At 48.0% G+C, this 25,000-nt stretch overlaps 3 protein-coding genes across 4 annotated transcripts in view; 1 reads left to right on the plus strand and 2 right to left on the minus strand.

Moving 5' to 3' along the window:
* The window catches only part of dhrsx (dehydrogenase/reductase (SDR family) X-linked), a 29,172-nt gene extending 10,464 nt beyond the window's left edge, over positions 1-18,708 (minus strand). Inside the window, exons 1-2 of one of the 2 annotated variants that reach the window (XM_062528033.1) lie at positions 18,467-18,708; positions 483-590 (exon numbers count right to left, since the gene is read on the minus strand). In XM_062528033.1, the coding sequence (XP_062384017.1) occupies positions 483-537 (55 nt within the window). In that variant the 5' untranslated portion in view covers positions 538-590; positions 18,467-18,708. Of the gene's footprint in view, positions 1-482; positions 591-9,853; positions 9,997-18,466 lie in introns of those variants that run through there. The other variant, XM_062528031.1, reaches the window with a different exon arrangement.
* LOC134071357 (E3 SUMO-protein ligase ZBED1-like) lies at positions 5,045-8,327 on the minus strand. The gene has a single exon (XM_062528030.1). The coding sequence runs from the start codon at positions 8,212-8,214 to the stop codon at positions 6,019-6,021; it is 2,196 nt and encodes a 731-aa protein (XP_062384014.1). The 5' UTR covers positions 8,215-8,327; the 3' UTR covers positions 5,045-6,018.
* A 1,342-nt stretch (positions 18,709-20,050) lies between the features above and the next one.
* The window catches only part of cd99 (CD99 molecule), a 24,500-nt gene continuing 19,550 nt past the window's right edge, over positions 20,051-25,000 (plus strand). The window contains exons 1-2 of the mRNA XM_062528634.1: positions 20,051-20,183; positions 20,308-20,372. Coding sequence (XP_062384618.1) covers positions 20,315-20,372 — 58 coding nt within the window. The 5' untranslated portion in view covers positions 20,051-20,183; positions 20,308-20,314. The remainder of the gene's footprint in view (positions 20,184-20,307; positions 20,373-25,000) is intronic.

A 25,000-nucleotide genomic window follows, 5' to 3' on the forward strand; every position in this document is an offset into this window, starting at 1 on the left:
CAATACAGATGTTACAATTCAGAAATCGGAAATGTCAAAACTCAAATCAGAAAGTAGAGAAGCCATGTGACAGAGATCAGAGAGATCATGTGACAGAGATCAGAGAGGTCATGTGACAGAGATCAGAGAGATCATGTGACAGAGATCAGAGAGGTCATGTGACAGAGATCAGAGAGGTCATGTGACAGAGATCAGAGAGATCATGTGACAGAGATCAGAGAGGTCATGTGACAGAGATCAGAGAGATCATGTGACAGAGATCAGAGAGGTCATGTGACAGATCAGAGAGATCATGTGACAGAGATCAGAGAGATCATGTGACAGAGATCAGATAGGTCATGTGACTGAGATCAGTGAGGTCATGTGACAGAGATCAGAGAGGTCATGTGACAGAGATCAGAGAGGTCATGTGACTGAGATGATTAATCAGGGAGGTCATGTGACTGCGATGAGAGATGTGTGGGCGTGGCGGCGTACCGTACCGATGATGACGCGCATGCCCAGGCCGGTGAGACTCCGCGCCACCTCAAAGCCCATCCCTCTTGCGCCACCTGTCACTATGGCAACCCGTCCATGTTGGCTGGGCAGAGCTGTGCAAAGCAGAGGAAGACGAAGAAAAAACACAAAAGATTTTGGTGAGCCTTTCAGGGCAAGACAAGACAACGAGGAGCTCTCAGTTCACAGTAGGTTTCCAGGCTTGCGCAGTGCAAAGGAGCACTCAGTTCTCCTGTGACGTCACAATAGGTTTCCAGGCTTGCGCAGCGAGAAGCTTCCGTTCTCCTGTCAGTTCGTGTTTATGGAAATGTGACGAAATGAGGCATACGTTGGCGGACGCAAGCATGTGACCGCACCGTCAGTACGTGTTCTATCACAAAACCACACTAAGCCTGACACGGAACCACACTGTTACGGTGCACTCAAAATGTGTTCCAAAGACACAGAACCAAACTCCGCGCCCCACTCAAAGGCCCTTGTGTATATTGGGCCGCTGGTCGTTTCGGGCTGGTCATGTGATCCGAGAACGTGGCCTGGTGTACTGCGTCGGACATGCGAGCTGGTCATGTGATCAGAGAAGGTGGTCTGGCCTGGTGTACTGCGTCGGACATGCGAGCTGGTCATGTGATCAGAGGAGGTGGTCTGGCCTGGTGTACTGCGTCGGACATGCGAGCTGGTCATGTGATCAGAGGAGGTGGTCTGGCCTGGTGTACTGCGTCGGACATGTGAGCTGGTCATGTGATCAGAGGAGGTGGTCTGGCCTGGTGTACTGCGTCGGACATGTGAGCTGGTCATGTGATCAGAGAAGGTGGTCTGGCCTGGTGTACTGCGTCGGACATGCGAGCTGGTCATGTGATCAGAGAAGGTGGTCTGGCCTGGTGTCCTGCGTCGGACATGCGAGCTGGTCATGTGATCCGAGAAGGTGGTCTAGCCTGGTGTACTGCGTCGGACATGTGAGCTGGTCACGTGATCAGAGAAGGTGGTCTGGCCTGGTGTACTGCGCCGGACATGCGAGCTGGTCATGTGATCAGAGGAGGTGGTCTGGCCTGGTGTACTGCGTCGGACACGCGAGCTGGTCATGTGACACCTGTGCTCCATCCAGCGCTGCCTTCCCCACCGCAGCTGTGACCTTCCACTTGACCTTGAGTGGCTCCTCCAATAACACACACACACACACACACACACACACACACACACACACACACACACACACACACACACACACACACACACACACAGTGGTCGTGTAGATACGTCTCCTCGTGAGCAACATTTCGATGCCCCCCCGCTCTCCCTGTGATGTGAGGTGATCCTCGGGGAGGGAAGGCGGTGGCGGTGGCTAAAGGAGGCTACGAGGGAAGAGAGACGTTGTGTGTTGTGTTGTGTTGTCAGCTCACCCCCACCCCCACCCCATCCATCACCCTCCTGTGCAGCATGCTCTGCTTGGCTGTGCACACGACCTGGCAGCCTACTTAAATGACCGGAGATGCTCCTCCTCAGATGAAGGTTAAATGACCACAGGGGCTCCTCCTCCTCCTCAGATGAAGGTTAAATGGACGGAAGAGCTCCTCCCCTTCCTCCTCAGATGAAGGCTAAATGACCACAGCTCCTCCCCTTCCTCCTCAGATGAAGGCTAAATGAGCGGAGGCACTCCTCTTCCTCAGATGAAGGTTAAATGGCCACAGCTCCTCTTCCTCCTCCTCCTCAGATGAAGGTTAAATAGCCACAGGTGCTCCTCCTCCTCCTCAAATGAAGGCTAAATGACCAGAGCTCCTCCTCTTCCTCCTCAGATGAAGGCTAAATGACCACAGCTGCTCCTCCTCCTCAGATGAAGGCTAAATGAGCGGAGGCGCTCCTCCTCTTCCTCAGATGAAGGCTAAATGAGCGGAGGCGCTCCTCTTCCTCAGATGAAGGCTAAATGAGCGGAGGCGCTCCTCTTCCTCAGATGAAGGTTAAATAGCCACAGGTGCTCCTCCTCCTCCTCAAATGAAGGCTAAATAGCCACAGGTGCTCCTCCTCCTCCTCAAATGAAGGCTAAATGACCAGAGCTCCTCCTCTTCCTCCTCAGATGAAGGTTAAATGGCCACAGCGCTTCCTCCTCTTCCTCAGATGAAGGCTAAATAGCCACAGGTGCTCCTCCTCCTCCTCAAATGAAGGTTAAATGGACGGAAGAGCGCCTCCTCTTCCTCCTCAGATGAAGGTTAAATGACCACAGCTCCTCCTCCTCCTCAGATGAAGGTTAAATGACCGGAGGCGCTCCTCCTCTCCCTCCTCAGATGAAGGTTAAGGCGAGACACTACAGGTGAATAGGGAAAAAATTGAAACTTAAAGATATCTTCATGAAACTTTACCAGTTGAATACTCACATGAATAGGAGAAAAAAATGTATTGCAAGTTTTCTTTAATGTAATGTTTAAATATGCAAATTAGGCTATATCTTATTAAATATGCGCTAATTTGCATATATTTTGATGCGAAGGATCTGACCATTGGAAAAAGCCAGGTTGAAAATTATTTTTTTGTTGTGTTCATATATCAAATAAAAAAACATTTACAGAGGGGATTATGAATATCTTCTTTTGTTTTCCAGTAAATCAGAAAATACTGCCAATTGGCTTAAAAAGTGGATTTTCGCCCTATTTTTAGGCATAAAAAGTCATGTAAATCATGCCAAGAATGCTATATCAACAAATCCCTCTGTAAATATCTTCCAAATATAGTTAGGAATAAGACTGGAAAGTTTGGTGTATGTAGGTGCTGCAGAAGTGGAGATCCTTTGCATGGCGTGTGGGGAAAAACTCGTTTTGAGAAAACAGCCTTGAAACACAGCCAATGAAATGCGTTCTCAGCTTAGACTCGTCTTTGAACTTTCGCGATTGGTTGCTAATACAAAGGAAATGCCCATATTTGGATAGCATAGCGTCTTGTAGGAGACACAGGGCTTTCCAACGGTATCAGACACGATATGATTTGGATCACGTTCACGGTAGTACATGACACTTTCGAATGGGAACTTTTGGTAAAATTAGGAGAAATATATAGGCGCGAGTAGACAAAATGTCATGAAATAAACACTTAAATGTGCAAATCGGACTTTGTTGTTGTAGTAGGGTGGTAGAATACATGCTAAGGTAGCAAACTAGCACAAAATCTCGAAATTGACTGATGCTAAAAAAACCGATGTTTTCACCTGCCGTGTCTCGCCTTAAATGGCCATAGCTCCTCCTCCTCCTCATATGAAGGCTAAATGACCACAGCTGCTCCTCTTCCTCCTCAGATGAAGGCTAAATGACCGGAAGCGCTCCTCTTCCTCAGATGAAGGCTAAATGACCGGAGGCGCTCCTCCTCCTCAGATGAAGGTTAAATGGCCACAGCTCCTCCTCCTCCTCCTCCTCAGATGAAGGCTAAATGACCACAGCTGCTCCTCTTCCTCAGATGAAGGCTACATGAGTGGAGGCGCTCCTCTTCCTCAGATGAAGGCTAAATGAGCGGAGGCGCTCCTCCTCTTCCTCAGATGAAGGCTAAATGACCACAGCTCCTCCTCCTCCTCCTCAGATGAAGGCTAGATGACCACAGCTGCTCCTCTTCCTCAGATGAAGGTTAAATGAGCGGAGGCGCTCCTCCTCTTCCTCAGATGAAGGCTAAATGACCACAGCTCCTCCTCCTCCTCCTCAGATGAAGGCTAGATGACCACAGCTGCTCCTCTTCCTCAGATGAAGGCTAAATGACCGGAGGCGCTCCTCCTCCTCCTCAGATGAAGGCTAGATGAGCGGCGGCGCTCCTGGCTGGATAAGTGTGAGGCGAGTGGAGTGGAGAGCTGCGCTGCGGCGCTTACTGTAGATAAACGGAGCGATAAGCACGTTCACACAAAGGCCCGCAACCGCCGGCAACCAGAGCCCTCGTCTCCACGGTGACCGCAGGGGCCATTAGACTGAGGACACACTGATAAGGAGGAGAGGAGACGTGCGCTCGCACACACACACACCCATGCGCGCGTACGCACACACGCACACACACACACACACACACACGCACAGATAGGAGAATTGCACACACACACACACACACACACGCACGGATAGGAGAGTTGCGCACACACACACACGCACGGATGGGAGAATTGCGCGCGCACACACACACACACACACACACATATGGGGAGAATTGCAGTGGCTGACTGCTCTTTAAGTTCACCGCTGGGAGTGCTGAGATATAGTTCAGCTCATTCAGACTCGACAAGTCACCCAGCAGCCTGAGCAGAAACATCATGATTTACAATCACAGATGACTCACTAAATAGCCCAAAACTCCCTTAATCCTCTGTGAATTTAAGCCCAAAACTGCAATACATCTACACAAACTCAAGTGCTTCTTCCCGCACTGAAAAACTTCTCACAACCTCAAGTGCTTCTACCCACCCTGTCCTAGCTGAAGTACTGTACCACTGTTCTAATTGAAGTATCTCTACCCCTAACTGAAGAACCTTTACCCCATTGAACTGACGGTGTTGGGGGATTACATCACCACTTCCTGTGGCGTTGTCTCCTCCCGCTCCTTCCCTTCGTCCTGAGGAGTGCGTGTTCATCCGAGTTTGGAGCGCACCTCCCCGCTGCTCCCCTTTCTCCGAGACGGGGAGCAGAAATAGTCTGACACCATTTCCTAAAGTGTGTCAGTAATCCATGGAGATGACGCCATGTCTGCCAAACTTTCCCGTCCTTGTGGGAACCCGATCAAACTTCCCTCGTCCAGTTACTTTATAAAAAAAAAACACACCAAGCCACAGCAATACTTAAAAACCAACACCACAGGCATTAGTTTAATGATTTGATATTGTTAGGACAGATTAATTGGTAAAAAAAAATGCGAGACACACAATGAACTTGTATAGGACTAATGAGTTTGTTAGTCATATAACTCTACATACAAACACAATACAAAGACACTCGTTCAAGTCCTTCAGTAGTCTGACAGAAAAGTCCCGACCGGAAAGAAAAGGCTGGAATAGAAGTAGAAAAATAAAGATAGAACACATTTTATGACTTCAAGACGGCACACAGTAAGGACACACTTAGACGAAGTGGGCAAGAGGTCATATATACACACTAGAACACGCTACACGGCTGACCCCTGGGGGGTGGGCGCTGTGCTCATTTATTTTGACCAAGTATCTTTGTAAACTTCATGAATAAAGGGTAGCGCATGAAGTTTATATTGATGCCCAGAAGGACTCAACACCTGGCTGAGATCATTTTATTTTGGCCAAGTATCTTTGTAAACTTCATGAATAAAGGCTAGCGCATGGCTGAGATCATGCTGAGGTGTTGAGCACGTTAGTCCAGTTATTTACAAAGTATCTCTGTCCCATTTGACATTGAACATGCAGATAGAAGTCTGTGGTCTAATTGGCCGGTCATACGTCTCAGTTAAATATTACTGATGGTCCCTGATTGGTTGTCTGTGCAGATTGACGTCCTACCAAGCCAATCAGGTCGGGTCCCTTCTCAGACTTCCCGTGTGGTTCTGCTAAACCAATCCGGTCATGTCTTTGTCGACGCACGACAGCTCCGGCTCATAGTAGGTTCTGGTGTTCTCGTAGAGGAACACCTGCTGGTCCACGTGCTCCGGGTCCAGCCGGTTCCTCTTCCCCCACAGCGCGCTCCCGGCGGGTCCGAAGAGGCGGTGCGCCGGGGCGCTGGTGGCCGGGACGCACCAGTACTTCTGCAGAACCCGCGGCAGCATGGGGAACAGCAGGGTCCGGTCCGACCACCAGCGCAGCGGGTCCTCGTTCAGCCCCAGAACCTTCTGCGCCTTGAAGTTGCTGAGCTCCTCCTCCGCCTGGGCCTGGAACTCCTCCTGGGAGTCGGCCGCGCCCGACTGGCAGAAGATGACCGCCAGCGGGTTGGAGGAGATGGCGGCGGCGCCCGCCGTCGCGTCCGACGACGCCGCCGTCGAGTCCAGAGCTCGCTTCTTATTGGCCGGCTCGTCGCCGTGGGCGTTGGGCGAGGAGGAGGAGGGGTTGTGTCTCCGGTAGAGGGCGGCGGCTTCCTCCAGGACGCGAGCCTCCACCTGGGCGCGCTCGGACGGCGACAGGAAGGGCAGCCGCTTGTAGCGCGGGTCCAGGAAGCTCGCCACCTTCAGGAAGGTGTCCAGCTCGGAGGGCCGAGCGTACGCATCGTCCAGCGCCCCGGCCACCGCCCGCCGGGCGTCCCGCAGCTCCGCGGGGTCTCCCTCGCACGTCCGCAGGGCCGTGCTCTGCAGCATGTGCAGCACGGGCTTCAGCATGCTGATGGAGGGGCGGGCACTGCCCACCATGCCACCCACGACGCCACCGACGCCGCCGCCGCCGCCGCCGCGACAGAACATGTCCGCCGCCGCCCGGAGCCCCTGCAGTAGCCGCAGGAGCCCGTCCAGCAGCGTCCATTCCGCGGCGCCTAGCAACAGCGTCTGGTTGTTGGCGTCGTCCAGGAGCACCGAGGTGACCGCCAGCTGGTTCTCGCGGAGACGCTGCAGCATGGCGAGCGTGGACGACCAGCACCCAGGCCGCTCCCCGACCAACGCCACCACCGCCACCCCTCCGACGTCCTCCGACGCCGCCGTTGCTGTCGTCGTCGTCGTCGTCGCCGAGCGGCTCTGCTGCTGCTTGGTCCGCTCCTGCAGCATGTACGACGCCACCACCGACTGCTGGAAGTAGTCGACCAGTCGGCGGCAGCGGGCGAGCAGCGCCTGGACGCCGGGCAGCAGGAAGGCCGAGCCCACGCCGCGGGTCAGCTGATCGGCGAAGCACGGCACCAGCACGGGCAGCTCCAGCTGGCCGCACGCCTTGCGGACGTCCGGCGAGCCTCCGGCGATCGTGGCGCCGCAGACGCGCCCGGTCACGCCCCACTCCATGAACACCTCGTAGAGCGCCCGCGTGATGCCCTCCGCCGGACTGTCCGCGGGGACCTCGAACGTCTTCAGGCAGCGGCTGAGCGCCCGGAGTCCCGTCGGCGTCGTCATCGTCGTCGTCGTTGTCGTTGTCGTCGTCGCCATGGAGAGCTGGTGGGCGTAGAGCGTGACGTAGGAGCGTCCGTGCGTCTCGCTGCGCCACTGGTCGGCCGACACGCCGCAGCAGCTGAGCCCGGCCAGCTCGGCCGCCACGGCCGCCCGCACCTGCTGGTGCCGCTGGGGGAGCGCGTGGGCGACGAGCTCGGCGAAGGTCGGCGGCGAGTAGCGAGGCTCGAGCGTCCGCAGCAGCGCCTGGAAGAAGGGCTCGTCGGCCGTCGCCAGCGGGTGCAGGCCCTCGCACAGGAAGCCCAGCACCGCCGCCGTCACCTCCGTCTGCCGCCGCACGGCCTCCTGGGAGTTCTGACGCGTGCACGCCGCCTGTAGAGGGCGCTGATGCTGATGCTGGTGCTGATGCTGGTGCTGGTGCTGATGCGACGTCGCCGATGACGACGACGTCTGAGACGACGACGACGACGCCTGGTTGTTGTGGGGCGAGTCGCCGGTGCTCTTCTCGAACTCCAGGAAGGCGTCGGCGTGGTGGCGCTGCAGGTGGGCGTAGAGGTTGGTGGTGTTGCCCGAGTAGCCGATCTGCAGCAGGCACAGGCGGCAGTGCGCCCTCTTGCCCACCTCGTCCTCCTCCATGTCGAAGCCGAAGTACTTCCACACCTTGCTCTTCGCCCGCGGGTGGGACACCAGCTGGGGCTCCACCTCCACCTCCTCGCTCTTGGGCTCCATGGCGACGGCGACCGCGGCGACGGCGATGACGACGACGACGATGACGACGACGGAGGCGGCTCAGCCAATCAGAGAGCCGAGGAGAAGAGGAGAAGCTCCAGTGAGGTGAGGTCGGGACAATCAGATCAGAGCGGCTCCAGAACCTGCCAGACACACACACACACAAACACACACGCACGCAGGCACGCACGTCGACCGGATACACACACAGACGGAGAACACAGTCAGATTCAGCCCAGAACTGTTAACGATCGTCATGCCATCGCCATCACCATCATCATCATCATCATCATCATCATCATCATCATGTTACGCCATTATTATCATCATCACCGCCGTCTATCAAATGGTCGTCATCATCGCAATCATTATCAGCCATGTCATCATCATCATCATCATCATCATCATCATCATCCTTCTCTTCGCCTCATCACCACCGCATGCTGTGTGGCAGGTTGGGGAGCTCTGTAGAGTCACCAACACACACACACACACACACACACACACACACACACACACGTACACACAAATTAGTCCTAACGTCATCATGGTACTACAACGCTTCTGGATCAAAGATCACATTTACTGTGAGGCTACTAACTGCCAGAATCCTCACAGCCATAACGAGTGGTTGGCCCGGTAATAGACATGTACTAACTACACACACATAGATATGACTCAGGAACTACACACACACACACACACACACACACACACACACACAGACATGACTCAGGAACTACACTGAACACACACACAATGTTTCGTGAATATTTCATCAGCTCAGTGACGGAGCTGTTCCAGCGTATGAGTCTCCAGTACAAGAAGCCCTTTGTAAAGGGATTTATGTGATTAGAAACTGTGGATTCACACACACACACACACACACACACACACACACACACACACACAAACACACTCTCTCTCTCTCTCTCACTCTCTCTCTCTCTCTCTCTCTCTCTCTCTCTCTCTCTCTCTCTCTCTCTCTCTCTCTCTCTCTCTCTCTCTCTCTCTCTCTCTCTCTCTCTCTCTCTCTCTCTCTCTCTCTCACACACACACACACATTCTTACACACACAGAGTATAAATATCTGGGTTAGAGGTCCTCTACACTTTTACACAACCAGAGATAACCCCTCACATAGGCCCTGCACACACATGAACACGCGCGCGCACGCACACACACACACACACACACACACACACACACACACACACACACACACACACACACACACACACACACACACACACACACACACACACACACACACACAATTGAACTTTGCCCTCAAATCTATACACTTAACAATCTAACATTTTGGCTAAACCTTAATTGGCTAAACTTGCAGGAGGGGCGTAAAGAAACAACTTATAACGTGAGTTATAAGGCCTGCTATCACACGTATTTTCCTAATGTAGCCTGATGTACAGTATGAGTGGGCTACTTAATAACTAAACAGTGTACATAGTGGCCTCCGATTTGCTACATTGTTTCTAGATCATCATCATAGGCTAACGTGAACGATAGATATAGATACATCGCAGCTTTTGAAGCTTTGTGCGGAGCAGGCTCGTAACGTTGATGATTCAATCAACACTTTTTTTAAAAAGCTAATAAGTTTGCAATATTCTCAAACCTGGAAGGGTGAAAGATCTGTTGAAGAGCTGGTAAAGCAAGACCCTGACGCCGACAAGGTAAAGTCTGATCATGGGGAGAAGGACACCCAGAAAGCCCATCACACTGTCCGTAGCTCCGCGCCGTATGTAGCTGTCTTTACTGTCCGGGTGCCGCACGCTGCTGTGGCTGGAGGTGAGAAAAGTTCCGCTATATCCAAAGCTGTATCACGCGGTTATTCGTGACGACAAAAATGCCGCTTTACAAGCAACTACACAAAAATCCCATGCATCTGATTTAACACAAGTGTTAGTGTACACATAATTACCCTGTGACGGATTAGCAGAGACTGCAGATTACCACGGAGCTCTTCATTCCAATGGACTATTATTAACCAAAGTCATAACTTCTACTTTACTGGCATATTAGTTATAGTAAAATGAATAAGGCAATTTCTCTGACTACTTTGTCATAGGCATTGTCAGCTTTGTTATATTGTTATAGCCTAATATAAGGACATAGGCTTAGCCTAAATGACTTTTTTGTACCACCAATGACTGTGTTTTGTCTTAACTAGTCTTTGGGATCTGTGAGATTAGTTTTAGAGTTTAGACTACTGTAAGTCTAGTGTTTGTGGCTTGTGAGATCTACTTTGGAAATTAGTGTGGCGATGGTGCTTACATTGAGCCCTATAGTAAATAAACCAATCAGAGAAAGAGGCTGAGAGGAATAAACCAATCAGTGAGTGGCTGAGAGGCGAGGCAAGACAGCTGTATCCATATAGGCATTTCATATTCTATGTGCTTTACAGCATCCGAGCCTAGATCAGACACAGAGCCAATCGGTGATAGGCTGGGAGAAGCTCCCCTGCGTGCTTCATCACTGTAGGCTGGTGACCCCAGGCCGCATATCTCAATAGGGGTTATGTGGAACGTCAGAGGGCTACCGGAGAACAGGTCTTATCACATCCGCTTATCGAGTGACACCATTGATTTTGACTGCAATTAAGCTATCGTCACCTAAAAGTACTGTTCACCTGCATTTTAAATCCAGTTTTATCCATTGTACAAAAGCATGCAAAGACAAAAAAAAAAAAAAAAAAAAATCAAACACCAACATTGATTTGAGTATCTAACAAAATTGGTGGTCCAAACATAAAGTGATGCTTTATTAAATATGCCCTATAAACCTACACCTGCTGATTTATCATTATTTTTACTGTGAACTGTATGTGTCATCAACGTTATTGCTCGTCAAGCGGGTGTGATTAGGTTAGTTTTACAGTGTAGCCTTCTGACGTTCCACATAACCCCTACTGATTGATTGATTGATTGATTGATTGATTGATTGATTGATCTTTATTGTCTCTGTGCAGAGATATTTGTCTTGGGCTTACAGGGCATTGGCAGCACATATAAACATCCAACAACATAACAAAGTATCTCCCATACATCCCCATTGAGATTGAGATTGAGATTGAGACTGGATCTGGAAAGACTTCATTGTTTTACGACTTCCAGGGGCATAACTACTGTAGCAGTGAAATTAAACTTAAACTGGTGCAGTGCAGTGAGCTGCCTGCTCAACAGTGGTGTTCGGGGAGCAGTGAGGGGTTAGGTGCATTGCTCAAGGGGAGCAGTGAGGGGTTAGGTGCATTGCTCAAGGGGAGCAGTGAGGGGTTAGGTGCATTGCTCAAGGGGAGCAGTGAGGGTTGTGCATTGCTCAAGGGGAGCAGTGAGGGGTTAGGTGCATTGCTCAAGGGGAGCAGTGAGGGGTTAAGTGCCTTGCTCAAGGGAGCAGTGAGGGGTGAGGGGTTAGGTGCCTTGCTCAAGGGGAGCAGTGAGGGTTTAGGTGCCTTGCTGAAGGGGAGCAGTGAGGGGTTAGGTGCCTTGCTCAAGGGTACTTCAGCCATGGATGTGGGTGTGGGAGAGCACTGGTCAACCACACCCACATTTTGCCTACTGGTCAGGGATCGAACCCAGGGAGTAAGGATTTGACTGATTAGCTTCGCCGATTAGCAAGGCACTTCCTCGTCGCCATTTTCCAGAAATACATCATGTCCGGTGCCATTTCTCCCGATTTCTCCTCATGCTGATTGGTGACTGTTCCACTCTCAGCTCATGCACAAGCTTAGTGTGGGCACGAGCTCTCCTTCTGTACCTTACGTTAATCAGTAACCTGGCACTTAATTGGCTAAGTAAAACGGCACCGGAAACAAGCCCCTTGAAACGGCATGTTGAAGCCTGAAAAAATCGTTCAATTTTGGCACTTTTCACTAGCCTAGCATTCCCATTGAAATGAATGAGGGCGGGACTTGTTCACTTTCTCCAGTTCTTATAGTACCTCCATGATCGAACCGGCAACCCTTCAGTTACCATCTCGAAGCCCTAACCAGTAGGCTGCCCACGCCCGCATAAAGCCCGCCCCATGCCGTCCAAGTGATTGTGATTGGTGCTTGGGTTTTTGGAAACATTAGAAATGGATGTCAATGGCCTCCTAACCAGACTGACCGTTACGGAACAATACATTTGCTAACAGGTTCATCAGGCTCCCAGACTACCATCACACCTTCCTGCCCTGAGATTTAGCTCAGAGACGCAGCAGCAGAAGGAGTGTAAAGACAACACACACATACACACACACACACACACACACACACACACACACACACACACACACACACACACACACACACACACACACACACACACACACACACACACACACACACACACACACACACACAGTGTAGCCCTGTTGTTGTGCACCTGGGCTGTTATTTCTGTGGCGGTGGGCGGATGGTATTTCTAGTGTATAATTCAAGTGTCACTTCACTGCTAGACGCCAGCTCCAGCTGCAGGAGGGAGTATCTCCGGACCCAATCACACACACCACAAGCCCACGTGTGTGTGACACACACACACACACACACACATACACACACACACACACACACACACACACTTAAGTATTTAGTGGGGAATTGACCCTGCAAACGCCCCAGGGAAGTGAGAAACACACTTCAGCTGCCACAGTGAAATTACCCTGGCATGGCAGATAAAGAGCAGTGTGTGTGTGTGTGTGTGTGTGTGTGTGTGTGTGTGTGTGTATGAGAGAGAGAGAGATAGAGAGAGTGCCAATGTGTGTCAGTCTGCTTCACTCTAGCTTCTCTTTCTCTAGCAGTCAGGGAGCAATGTCTTTGCCCTCAATGAATCATTTTACTCATTCTTTTTGTTCCAGCCACAGGTCTCCCTAGTGCTGCCACTTCTAGTATTGCGTCATCTACTCTAGCTCTGGCACAGCATCCATTGTTGTACATTTCAAAGCACACACTCAACGTCCCCCCGTATTGATGGGCCCCGTCATTTCCTCAAGCAAACATCAGTTCAGACTGAGATCATTGTGAAGCTGGACACAATGGCTGTGTCTGAAACATCAGTACGCTTGCTGGGCAGTGTGCATTTTCCAGAAGTTACGTCAGAATAGACTGTGCTCTCACTAGTTGGGTACTTCGTTTGGCGTGATTTCCAAGCGTGCATCGATGCATCTTTTTTGCCCTCAGATATCCCATAATCCATTGCGCAGCGCAGGTCAAGCTCCACACGTCATGCAAATGACACCCCCCTCCCCGAGTCAGGTGACGCCAACTAGTTAGTGCCGTCCAAATGTAGGTAGGGACGCATACTGAGGAGCAAGCTAACTAAGACGCTACTGGAAAGAAGGTACTATCCAGCGTGCACGCTTGACTTCTGGACACAGCCAATATGTGGGTGGAGCCAAGATAGACGTACAGTATAAGGGAATATTTCCTGTGTGTTTCACCGCAGTGTGCATAAGCAGGGCAGTGTCTTATGCAAGTGAAAAGAAACAAAAGCATATAATACTGTACTAACTGCCCCGGTGCATTAACCTCATATTTGAGGAAATGTTTGCAAAATCTATGTATAAGCCGTGCCTAGTGAGTGAGTTCACCTCTGTGCAGAAGCATTTAAGCGTCGGGCTGATTACTTTGATCTTCTAAAGGGCATGACGCCCCTGTTTATATACGTTCTTTGCTATGCCCTCCAGCTGTGCAATCGCAGCCCTCTCATCCCCCCCCCCGCCCCAACTACCATGGTAACAACAACGATAAACGACAGGTTATGGGATGTGTATGAGATGGGTACAGACCACTTGAAGAGTTTAAGATGAACGACATGTTCTTAAGTAGCCCCAGATAAAAGCCCCCTAAAATAGGAATCAGGCCATATTCGGGTCACACTCCCATCAGCACCCCCACCCCCCACCACCAGGGGGCCGCTGGAGCTTGAAATGTCCAAGTACTGTTCAGTGTCCCACTCCCCTGCATGCATCTGTGCACCAAAGCTCTAAAATGATGTGTTGGAAATAACACATGTGACAAACTGTGTTGTCCTTACCTAAACACATCAATGTGTTATTTTTTTCAACACATCCATTTGAGAGGGATATGTGGAGAGGAATTACCAGCCAAACTGGTAAAATATCTCAAGTCAAGTCAAATGGGTTTTCATGTCATTTCAGCCATTTCACTGTATGTAACCCCAACTTAAAGAGACCCTATGGAACTTTCTGCAGGAGACGATCGCTCTTTGTTTACATCTGGAAGTCTGAGACGAAGAACCACGCTTGCAATTTATATATTTAAATATAGCCTATACATGTATAAATATACACGCTAAAGCTGTCGGGGAAGCTCTGCAGAGAAAATGCAAGCATAAAACGAGTGAAAACGAACAACGAAACCGAAACCAGAGATGAAATCGCCAATCCTGCATAGTTCCTCTTTAACAGGTGTGCGTTATAAGGCACTCGTTACAGGCAATATAAACAGGCTATGTGAACAATGCCATATCCCAAAATACACATGCAAAACCACAAAGCATTATGGTCCACTGAGTTTACAGGTGCTTACAAGTATATAGTGAGACAAAACAACTTTTCACCATGGATCCAGTGGTGCTACATTTGAAATATATACAGAAAGACAGATATCTAACAGAGAGACTTTGTAAAGGTGTGTCAAGAGATACTGGAGGAAGGGTTTTCTCAAATCAATTGAGAAACAGCTTGCAGCAGTAATCAGCAGAACGAACCTGCGCCCCATGGGTCAGAACCCCAGCGCCATGGGTCAGAATCCCAGCGCCATCGATCAGAACCCCAGCGCCATGGACCAGAGCCGCGACAGCCGTCCTCCTCACATGGCGTCTGGGACAGCATGGTGCTCACACAGCCTAGCTCTCCATAAGGATGTGTTGGAAATAACACATCGATGTGTTTAGGTAAGGACAACACAGGTTTGTGTTGTTTTCCAACACAGGTTTGTGTTGTTTTCCAACACAGGTTTGTGTTGTTTTCCAACACAGGTTTGTGTTGTTTTCCGACACAAGTTGGGTTATTATTTTCAACACAAGTTGTGTTATTTTCAACACATATTGTGTAACAAATAACACAACTTATGTTGGAAAACAACACACAACTGTGTTGTCCTTACTTAAACACATCGATGTGCTATTTCCATCACATCCTTATTGAGAGTGGCTCTGGAGGACAGACGGCCCAGGTCTTCAGACTTGGCACAGGAGTTATCAATGGAAATCTTACGCCTCCACTCTTGGCACAGCTCTTTGACAGCTCAGACTGTGTGAAGGACGTTGAATAACATCCATCACAAGGCACGCTGTCAAAGAAAAGGACCCAGAAAAACCTTGCTTGTTCTTCGGCACAGACCTTTGCTAAAGAAGTTGAAAAGTAATTTTGATGAGACAAAGTTACTTTCTTTGGCTCAGATGAGGTATACACTGTAAATTACACACTTATAAAAGGTTATTGGGATGCTATATAGAACCATGCAGGCTTTAGGGGTTCCAAAGGCCCTTAAGGGTTCCTTAGGGGTCGATGAGGCCTCCAAAATGGAAATGGTTTAAGGAACCACTTTCGGATACCATATATGAAGCATGCAATAGAACCATTTTTGGTTCTATATAGCACATTTTTTTCTAAGAGTGTAGGATGAATGGATGGCATATGTAGTCAAAGGAAAAATATCTGCACAATGCCTTACATGCCCCCTGGCGAATACCTGACGAAGACCCGAGTGGTCGAAACGTTTTACTTTGCAATTAAACCGGGAGCATGTAAGACATTGTGCGGATATTTTTCCTTTGACTACGTTTGTGCCCATATCCAGCACCTGTCGAAATTATATAGATGTGCGTACATTCCTACACTGCAGTTTGGATGAGAGAATAGGTGGCGTATGTAAAGTTTATGATGAGAGTATAGGTGATGTACAGTTTGTAATGTTTATGATGAGAGTATGAGTGGCATATCATATAATGTTTATGATGAGAGCATAGGTGATGTATGTAATGATTATGATGAGAGTACAGATGGCCTATAATGTTTATGATGACAGTATAGGTGGCATATGTAATGTTTATGTTGAGAGTACAGGTGGCGTATGTAATGTTTATAATGAGAGTATGGCGTATGTACAGTAATGTTTATGATGAGAGTATGTATGAGTGGTACAGTATGAGTGGTGTATATAATGTTTATGATGAGAGTGTAGGTGGCATATGTAATGTTATGATGGATGGCATATGTACCGTGTGTGTTGACTGTGGCATGGCTGCTTGTTTACAGGAGTGGCTGCTTGTTTACAGGAGTGGCTTAATGTCTGAGAGAGACAGTCTGCCCCTGGGCCTGAGGCAGGGCTTAAAATGGACAGATTTCAGACGACCACTCACTGTCTCGTCAGACGGGTTCACACTGATTGGCCTTTTACCCTGCTGTTGGACAGACCACTGCCACTCCAACACTATACCACTGGGCAGACCACTGCCAGTTCAACACCATAACACAGGGCAGACCACTGCCACTCTCACACCAAACCCTCCACACACACACACACACACACACACACACACACACACACACACACAGACAGACAGACAGACAGACAGACAGACAGACAGACAGACCTGAGCAATCAGACAAACTTTATTTCGCTGATGTCATCCTCAGCCCCCCTCCATTAGAGTTCTTTACTTTACGTCCTGAATGATATGACTTCACACAATGAGGAACTGAGAACAGGAACTCAACAGGAACTGAGACAAACACACCAGTCTGCCTCTTAGAAACAAATTATAAACAGAATATTTTAAGATGACTTGCCACTTGTAACAGGAAAGAGAGAGAGAGAGAGAGAGAGAGAGAGAGAGAGAGAGAGAGAGAGAGAGAGAGAGAGAGAGAGTGTGTGTGTGTGCCAGTCTTGGGGACAGCCATCAGACCATCTCATTTGCTTCAGTCCCCGTCCTTTATTTGTCCTTCAGCATGCGGTGAGAGTAAATCTGCCCCGTATCTCATTTAGATCTCATTCCTGAATGGCGCGCGGAACCGACACAATTAATCACCTCGCAGAGACGCGCGTGGGGTCGGTCGGCCCCGGTGATAGCCGCGGAACCGTGACAGCGTGTCAGGCTGAATGGCGTGATGAGCTCTGCTACGCTGGGTTAGCGGCTGAGACGCGCGCACTTGAGATGCAGCGCACGTTGCACGAGGAGTATTTCACCGGTGAGTCAGAGCGTGGATGTTACGATCGTAAAATACCCCTGAAACGACGAGCGACACAAATCCAAACGCATGGATAGAGCCTCGCACGCTAGGACAACTATGAGACAACAGTAGATTCTCTGGTTTAAAAAAAAGCATGCCGTCTTGTTCGACAAAACAATGCAGATAACAGTCACGGTGTTTTGTGAGGTTATTTAGACGGCGTCAACCATTCTGTTTGGTTTCTTTTAGCAACCCTGGGATTGACCTGAATTACTATCACACTCCCAAGGGTTCAAATTCTTCAAAATATACACAGAATGTTGGTAAATGAAACTTTAACAACCGATCACCTTCTGCGTTTATTCTCAAGTTCAGACAACATTGACAATACCTGGCAACACCTGTGCAGAAGACGTTGTTATGGTAGGGAGCATCTCTGTCAACTAGTGTTTGCCCGAACGCTGACCTGAACGGATTCGTTTTCGCAGTGTGCGAAATAGCCTGGTCACTCTTAAAGATGTGTATGTCATATTAATCTGAATTCACTTTTCGCCTCCCTTCACAAACAACCATCAATCGCCCTTCTCCAGTCCAGTCATTGGCCTGTGGCTCGGTGCCCTAATTGTGGTATTCCCTCGGGTTGTATGCGGACATGTCTCGGATATGCAGTGATAGACATATGAGTGACAGGCGACAGCGGATAGCCACTGCAGAAAACAAAAACATCTCTCCTATCAGTGGACTACCAGCTGCACTCTTTAAACAAAGGTTTATTGGGGAGCTATATAGACCCATGCAGGCTTTAGAGAACCCAAATCGGTTCCTTTGACGAATCATTCAAAATTGTTTAAAAAGAACCATTTAGGGTGCCATATGAAGCATGCATGTAAATTCTATATAGCACCGTTTTTTTCTGTGGAATACCGGGGGCACTAGGAACACCGGCAACACGCGACTCTGACTGGCAGTGAGCCCCCGGCGCGGAACTTCAAAGTTCACGGTTAAATCCTGACCTCAGGTTCCCGGTACCGTGGCACAACAGCGGCTTACTTACCGGGGTCACCCTGGCGGTTCCGTCACCAGCAATGAGAGGGATTTCTCCGTTTCTTTCCGCTATATACACACACGCTTCAAGTCCACCGATCAAATCCCGTGGTCACAGTCCACATCTCGACATATGTACCACAGTATCACATAGAGAATCAAAAGAATGGCAAAGATAAACAAAGCCACTAAGATCGCCTTGGAGATGGGAGAGATCAGAGACTGCATGTCCCCGCTGAGAGATGAGGAATGAACGGGCTACTGCCGCCTAAACGCGTCGTGCGTGCATGCGATGATGGAGAGGTTCAGCCCTCCACGAGATCCTACCGGGAGCCTGTCTGCATTGACGCGTGGCAAATTGTGGACTTGACAGAGACAGGCGCGTGGGTTCCTCGAACAAAAAACAAAAACCGACTCAACAAACCGTGCCGTGATCCGCGCGCATCCATCAGCATACATCCCGTGCACAGATTGCGCAGCAAACGATCTGCGCAGAGGAGGCACGTCGACCCCTTTGGAAGTTGACTTCAGCAAGTCTCAGGATAGAAGATAGAAATAATATTTTTAAAAAACCAAACCGACCGTCCTTCTATCACCTGCAACATTACAAAACGAATTAATCAACCTTGATGCAAATTAACTGGGATGGTGAAACGGTGACAACTTACAACTGTCACTCGGCGAAAGTGATGAGTCTGGTCCATACAGTTCTCCCGTTTTATTATTATTATTATTATTTTGTTTTTTTTAATTTTTATTTCGACTTAATCCAGTAGACGTACTCTGGCATAGGAGAGACTCTTTGCGCTCTGAGCGCACTGGCCAAAATTAGTGTGTGGCATCATTTAACCACCAGGGGGCACACAAAGCCTCCGACACCAACGAGGTTACTTTGGAAGGCAACTCGTGGCGGGTTAGATTCAAACATGAATTATGGCCTTTTCTTGTTTTCTGGTCACGTCCGTTTTCTTACAGAAAAAAAAATCAAACAACGAATAGTGTTTGAATGCTCTCACACCGATTCTGATGCAAATTAAAGACACAGCGTGTGTGTGTGTGTGTGTTAACCTTGACGAAAATGCACGTTCGAATTGACAGAAGAATAGACAGCGTTTTTAAATTAAAAAAAAAGATTAAAGTAGCCTAACCATCTGCTACTGACATAAATATGAAAGCAAGACATGGAAAAAAAACTGAACCATGAACATTATTGTCACAGCGCTAGAACATTTAGAGCGAGTCTATTTTGAGACGTAGGCCACACTAAATTCTTCAACTTCAAGAATAACAAAACTTAAACATAACCGTAGCCCATAATTATTTTTGAAATGGTGTACAGTCTGAGGATGTGTATGATTAATGCGGATTGAATATTTGTCACATTCATGTAAAAATGTCCTCGTGCTCTAATGTTCACGTTCACACGACACGCCCGCGTGCTATACAGGGCGCGGTCATCACACACCTTGGTGTTTTTTTCTGTCTGCCCACTGATTCATGCCCGTGGAAGTGTGGAAGTGTGTGTGTGTGTGTGTGTGTGTGTGTGTGTGTGTGTGTGTGTGTGTGTGTGTGTGTGTGTGTGTGTGTTGTGGGGGTGGGTCTGTCATCGGAGCACACCCGTGCTCTTCCAGTTCTAACTTTCCCCTCAGCGCATTGGAGGAGGCCGACGAGGCAGCTCGCGGACACACCCGTCACAGTCAACACTTGGAACGGACTAAACTTACACGGTAAGCTCGCGCCTTGCCGCTTTTCACATCCAAAACAGCTGCAAGAAAAAAATAGGTCGTGTTTTCAGAGACATAAACTAAAGTTCCCGAACATATTTTTTTGTTTTCCCATTTTGTGTTACAGAACCAAGATGACCTCATTCGTATGGATCGTTCTTTTGGCCAGTCTTGTTGCAACAAAAGCTCAAGGTATGTTTCATGCGACCGATTTGTGCATTTCAGCGCTGTCATAAAACACAAGTTTATAAGCGCGGTAGGCTATTGTTCCATCTGTTTTGTCCCATAATGTATTTAGCTAGTTATCTCCACGATGACAGACAGTTTCCATGACGTCTTATATACTTGTTCAGGCCGTACTGTTTTTGTAATTAAGAAGAATATGGCATACAAACAAGAACAAAGAAGTAATTTTCTTGGCATATTCGCAGTCGCTCCATTGAGTTGAGCTTTAATCAGTTCACCGGTGGTGTCACATTTGCTCGGTGCTGACTGACACAGCACTCTGGCATAATAGAAAGGGATTTATATGTACCGGAGGGTTTGCAGCTCGTGTTCTACCGGGAGTGTACGCAGGCTGTATCTCTCTCTCTCTCTCTCTTGCTCTGCTGTGCACTGTCTCACGCCCTGCATCAAGTCTTTGGATGTTGAATGGCGCAGACGGTCTGTTGTTCCCACCTGACTGTGCTCCCCAGACTTCTGAAAGTCATGCCCCTCTTCAGCAACTTTTGTTTCTTTCAGCAACTTATGATATACTATTATGATATACTAAACAGTGTAAAATATCACTACAAGGTTAAGGCCTGTGGAGAATAGATACCTGAGCTGTTTAAGTAGCTAAAATGAATGTGTGCCACAGGTAATTCAGCTGGATAGGAACGAGGTGAACTGTTTGGGAACTTGTTTAATAATGAGAAAGCGAATGAAATCTCCAAACTGACTATAGCAGGAGACCTTTCTTCCTCTGAGAGTCACGTGCATTACAAAATGAATCAGGCTGAAAGCCATTAATGCGTTATATTAGCTGCTGCATGTACTGTAGTCACATAGCTGAGCTCCACCCAAAACCGCTGAATAACCTTGGTATGCACTAATTTCAACACCTTTATCTTCTGTTTGTAAACTCTGAATTTGATGTGGTAGGAATTTTAACAGAGTTACCAAGTGATTGTGCTGTCAGATTTAATTTCCTTGAGCGTTTTGGAGAGCTACTCAAACTGGTGGGGAGTTACTGAAGCTTGCGAGCTGTTGGTTCGAGACTCCTGGACTACAGTATACAGTAGAGACAAACCAGAATCTCAGCTGAACTGCCTATAGTCTCAGGATTCTATCCGCAACAAGTCATCAGGTTGCTGAACCGTCCTTGGAAATCCCCACATAATGGCACTTTTTTTTTTTTTTTACTTATTCTTTAAATAAGCACAAAGAATTTCAATGCTGATAAATAATAAACTAGAACTTGAACTACACAAAAGCCCTGAGGTACACTTTTGGGAAAACAAGGTGCTCTATAGAACCAAAAATGGTTCTATTGCATGCTTCATATATGGCACTCCTAAATGGTTCTTTAAAGCAACAAAGAGTTTTTCGTACCTTAAAATATTAATTTCAGCGGTTCATCAACTCGTAACAGGGTGAATGGCACTTCTGCTTTCACTTCGCGGCCCTCTCGGCTATAACAGCACTATGTAACTTTACCAGACGCCAGCTGCCAGCCGGGTATGTGTATCTGTAGTTCGATGAAATGAGACATCAGAAACTACAAATTTCACTTGCTTTGATGTCGCAATACATCATACTTTCATAAAATCATGCAACATATACTGTACCTTGTCTGTGGACATTGTTATTTGCTGGATAAACAAATGGTGTGTGTGCGACAGAGGAAAAGTGCTTTAGTGTTGCTTTAAATCATTTTGAAGGGTTAATCGACGAAACCCATAAGGGCTCTTTAAAATCTGCATGGTTCTATATAGCACTTCAAGAATCCTTTTTTAAGCAAGTGTAGAGCTGAAGACAGTGAGCATGTCGTTCAGGTGAAGCGGGTCGAAATAAACTCGTGAGTCTGGTGAATAGATTGGTACGGAGTAGAACTGCACACACAGGCTGGTCTCAGGCAATAGTGTTTGATACCCACTTTGTGTACCCTCGCGTGCCATGATAGAGGTCACATGACTGTGATCTTCAGCCACAGCACAGAGATGATGTGTCACAGCTTCCCCTTTGTTGCCATGGGTTGCATATCTAGAGCCTTGAGGTTTTGGGCTGCAGAGTAGCAGTAACTCACACGTCCTGACATCTGACATGAAACTCATTAAGACGTGGAGAGGGGACATTCCGAAGTGTTAGAAACTCACTATGAGAGAGAGAGAGAGAGAGAGAGGGAGAGATTGAGATGGAGATAGAGAGATAGAAAGAGAGAGAGAGAGAGAGAGAGAGAGAGAGAGAGAGAGAGAGAGAGAGAGAGAGAGAGAGAGAGAGAGAGAGAAATATGAGCTTAGAAGTGTGGGCTACAGAGAAAGACCCAGACTGACAAAACTCAAACATGTTGGATGTAGTTTATTGACTGGCGATGCTCACTTAGCTCTAGTGCTGGGCGGTATGGCCAAAAATGTATATCACGGTATTTTTCAAAATTCTGACGGTTTCACGGTATATGACGGTATTTTTTTTTCCATGCATAATCAGGTGTTCGCAACATTTTCTATGGGTTGACCAAGGAATTACTGCAGTAGATTGACTTAGGATGGCCTATTTTACTGTCATGATGAGGGAATATTGTAGAATAATTCCACACTAGTAGTAGTATTACAGGTTGCATGGCCATGATGCTGTTTACAAAGAGGCACTCATGATTCCAATGGGCAATTGCAGTCAAAATACAGAACTTTTACTATGCAAATTCCACAAACCTACACAAAAAGTAGCTAGTGCAAATACTTATGCTTCAAGTTCAAGCCCAAGTACACTGTTTTCAAGTAAATATAAAAAGGAAATATAAAACAAGTGTGACTAAGTGAAGAGACTGCTCCGCTAATATGCCTACTCTGTCAAATAGGCCCATCAGAATCATGCCGTGTTGTTATTGTGTACTGACTGTGCTCTACACATAACGTTAGTGGTAGGCCAGAGACGGTTTATAAATGACTAACTAACCAGCTAGTATTGTTCAGTTCATGTCTGTAACATGCTTTACTTGCTACTTGGATAATTTCAGCGAATGTTATTAAGGTAAGATGAATTATTTGATCATAAAGCTTTCCTGTGTTCGGTGGGTTCGCCTACTAGCCAGCTAGCTAGCTAGTTACAGCGGTGAACAATCTTTTTTTTTTTGCCTACTGGAAAATCCCTTTCAATGTAGGTTATTAAGACCAGTAACGCTTTTTTTAAACTGTGGCGGCCCAGATCTGGGGCAGAGTGAGCTGGTGGGCTTCATCACTGAATTATTTATGAGGGCAGATTGTCAGGAAACAGACCACAGTACGGAAGCTCTTAGTCCTGACAGTAAGACCAGCCCTGCTATAGCTCTGAGTCAGAGACTGGCTACTCAGGGTCAGAACCTGTCTACTCAGGGTTCAAGTTGCCTCTACTCAGGGTCAGAACCTGTCTACTCAGGGTTCAAGTCTCCTCTACTCAGGGTCAAAGAACCTGTCTACTCAAGGTCCGAGACCATCCACTCAGGTTTTCTGGGTCAGAACCTGTCTACTCTCAGGGTCCAAGACCATCTACTCAAGTTCTCTGGGTCAGAACCTGTCTACTCTCAGGGTCCAAGACCATCTACTCAGGATCAGAACCTGTTTACGCGGGGTCCTAATTCACCTACTCTGGGTCAGAACCTGTTTACTCCTGGTCCGAGACCATCCACTATCTGGGTCAGAACCTGTGTACTCAGGGTACAAGTCCCCTCTACTCAAGGTCAGAACCTGAAGGTCAAAGGCTGGATGAGTTGTGGTGACACATGCTGCCATGGTTACCCCCTGCGCTGGCTGGTGTTTGTTTGGATGCGTTGCCATGGTTTTGGGTCGGGCTGCGTGTAGTAACTCTGGGTGTCGCCCACATGATTGTGAGTCATCCGGTGTTTCCCTCACGGGAGGCAGGGCTGGAGGGAGTCTCATCTGCTGGAAGAGTTGTATCAGATCATCATGCGTGCGTGTGTGTGTGTGTGTGTGTGTGTGTGTGTGTGTGTGTGTGTTTATGATTGTGTGTGTGCTTGTGTGTATGTGTGTCTCTGTGTGTATGCATGTGTATGTACAGTACGTGTGTATGTGTGCATGTTTGTGTGCGTGCTTGTGTGTATGTGTGTCTGTGCATGTGTATGTGTGTGTGTGTGTGTGTGTGCTTACGTGTGTGTGTGTGTTTGTGTGTGCGTGCATATGTGTTGTAATTTGTGTAGGTTTGTTGTAGCTTGGTGTAGTATTGTTAGTGCAAGGGTTATTTGCGCCGTATCGTCTGTTGTTTGTGACTGAATTTCTTTATCTAGTGTCTACTGTGTACTGTAGTTTGTGTTAGTTTGTGTCTGCTGTCTCTGTTAGGTGATTGTATCTGTAGTATGTGTTTGTAGTTGTGTTGTGTGTGCGTTAAATCGTGAGTTGCAGTTGTGTTGGTTGTATGTATGTGTTAAGGTGTGAGTTGTCATTTTATTAGTTGGGCATATTGTGCAATTAGTGTGAATTGTCATGGTTTAAGTTGTATGTGTTAAGGTGTGAGTTTGACATTTTGTTAGTTGTGTATGTTCAAGTGTGAGACGTAGTTAACTGTGTGTGGTGTAAAATGGTGAATTGTAGCTGTATAGTGTAAAAGTGTGAGCTGTAGTAAAATGT

The sequence above is a fragment of the Sardina pilchardus genome, chromosome 23 (genome assembly GCF_963854185.1).
Source record: "Sardina pilchardus chromosome 23, fSarPil1.1, whole genome shotgun sequence".
NCBI lineage: Eukaryota > Metazoa > Chordata > Actinopteri > Clupeiformes > Clupeidae > Sardina > Sardina pilchardus.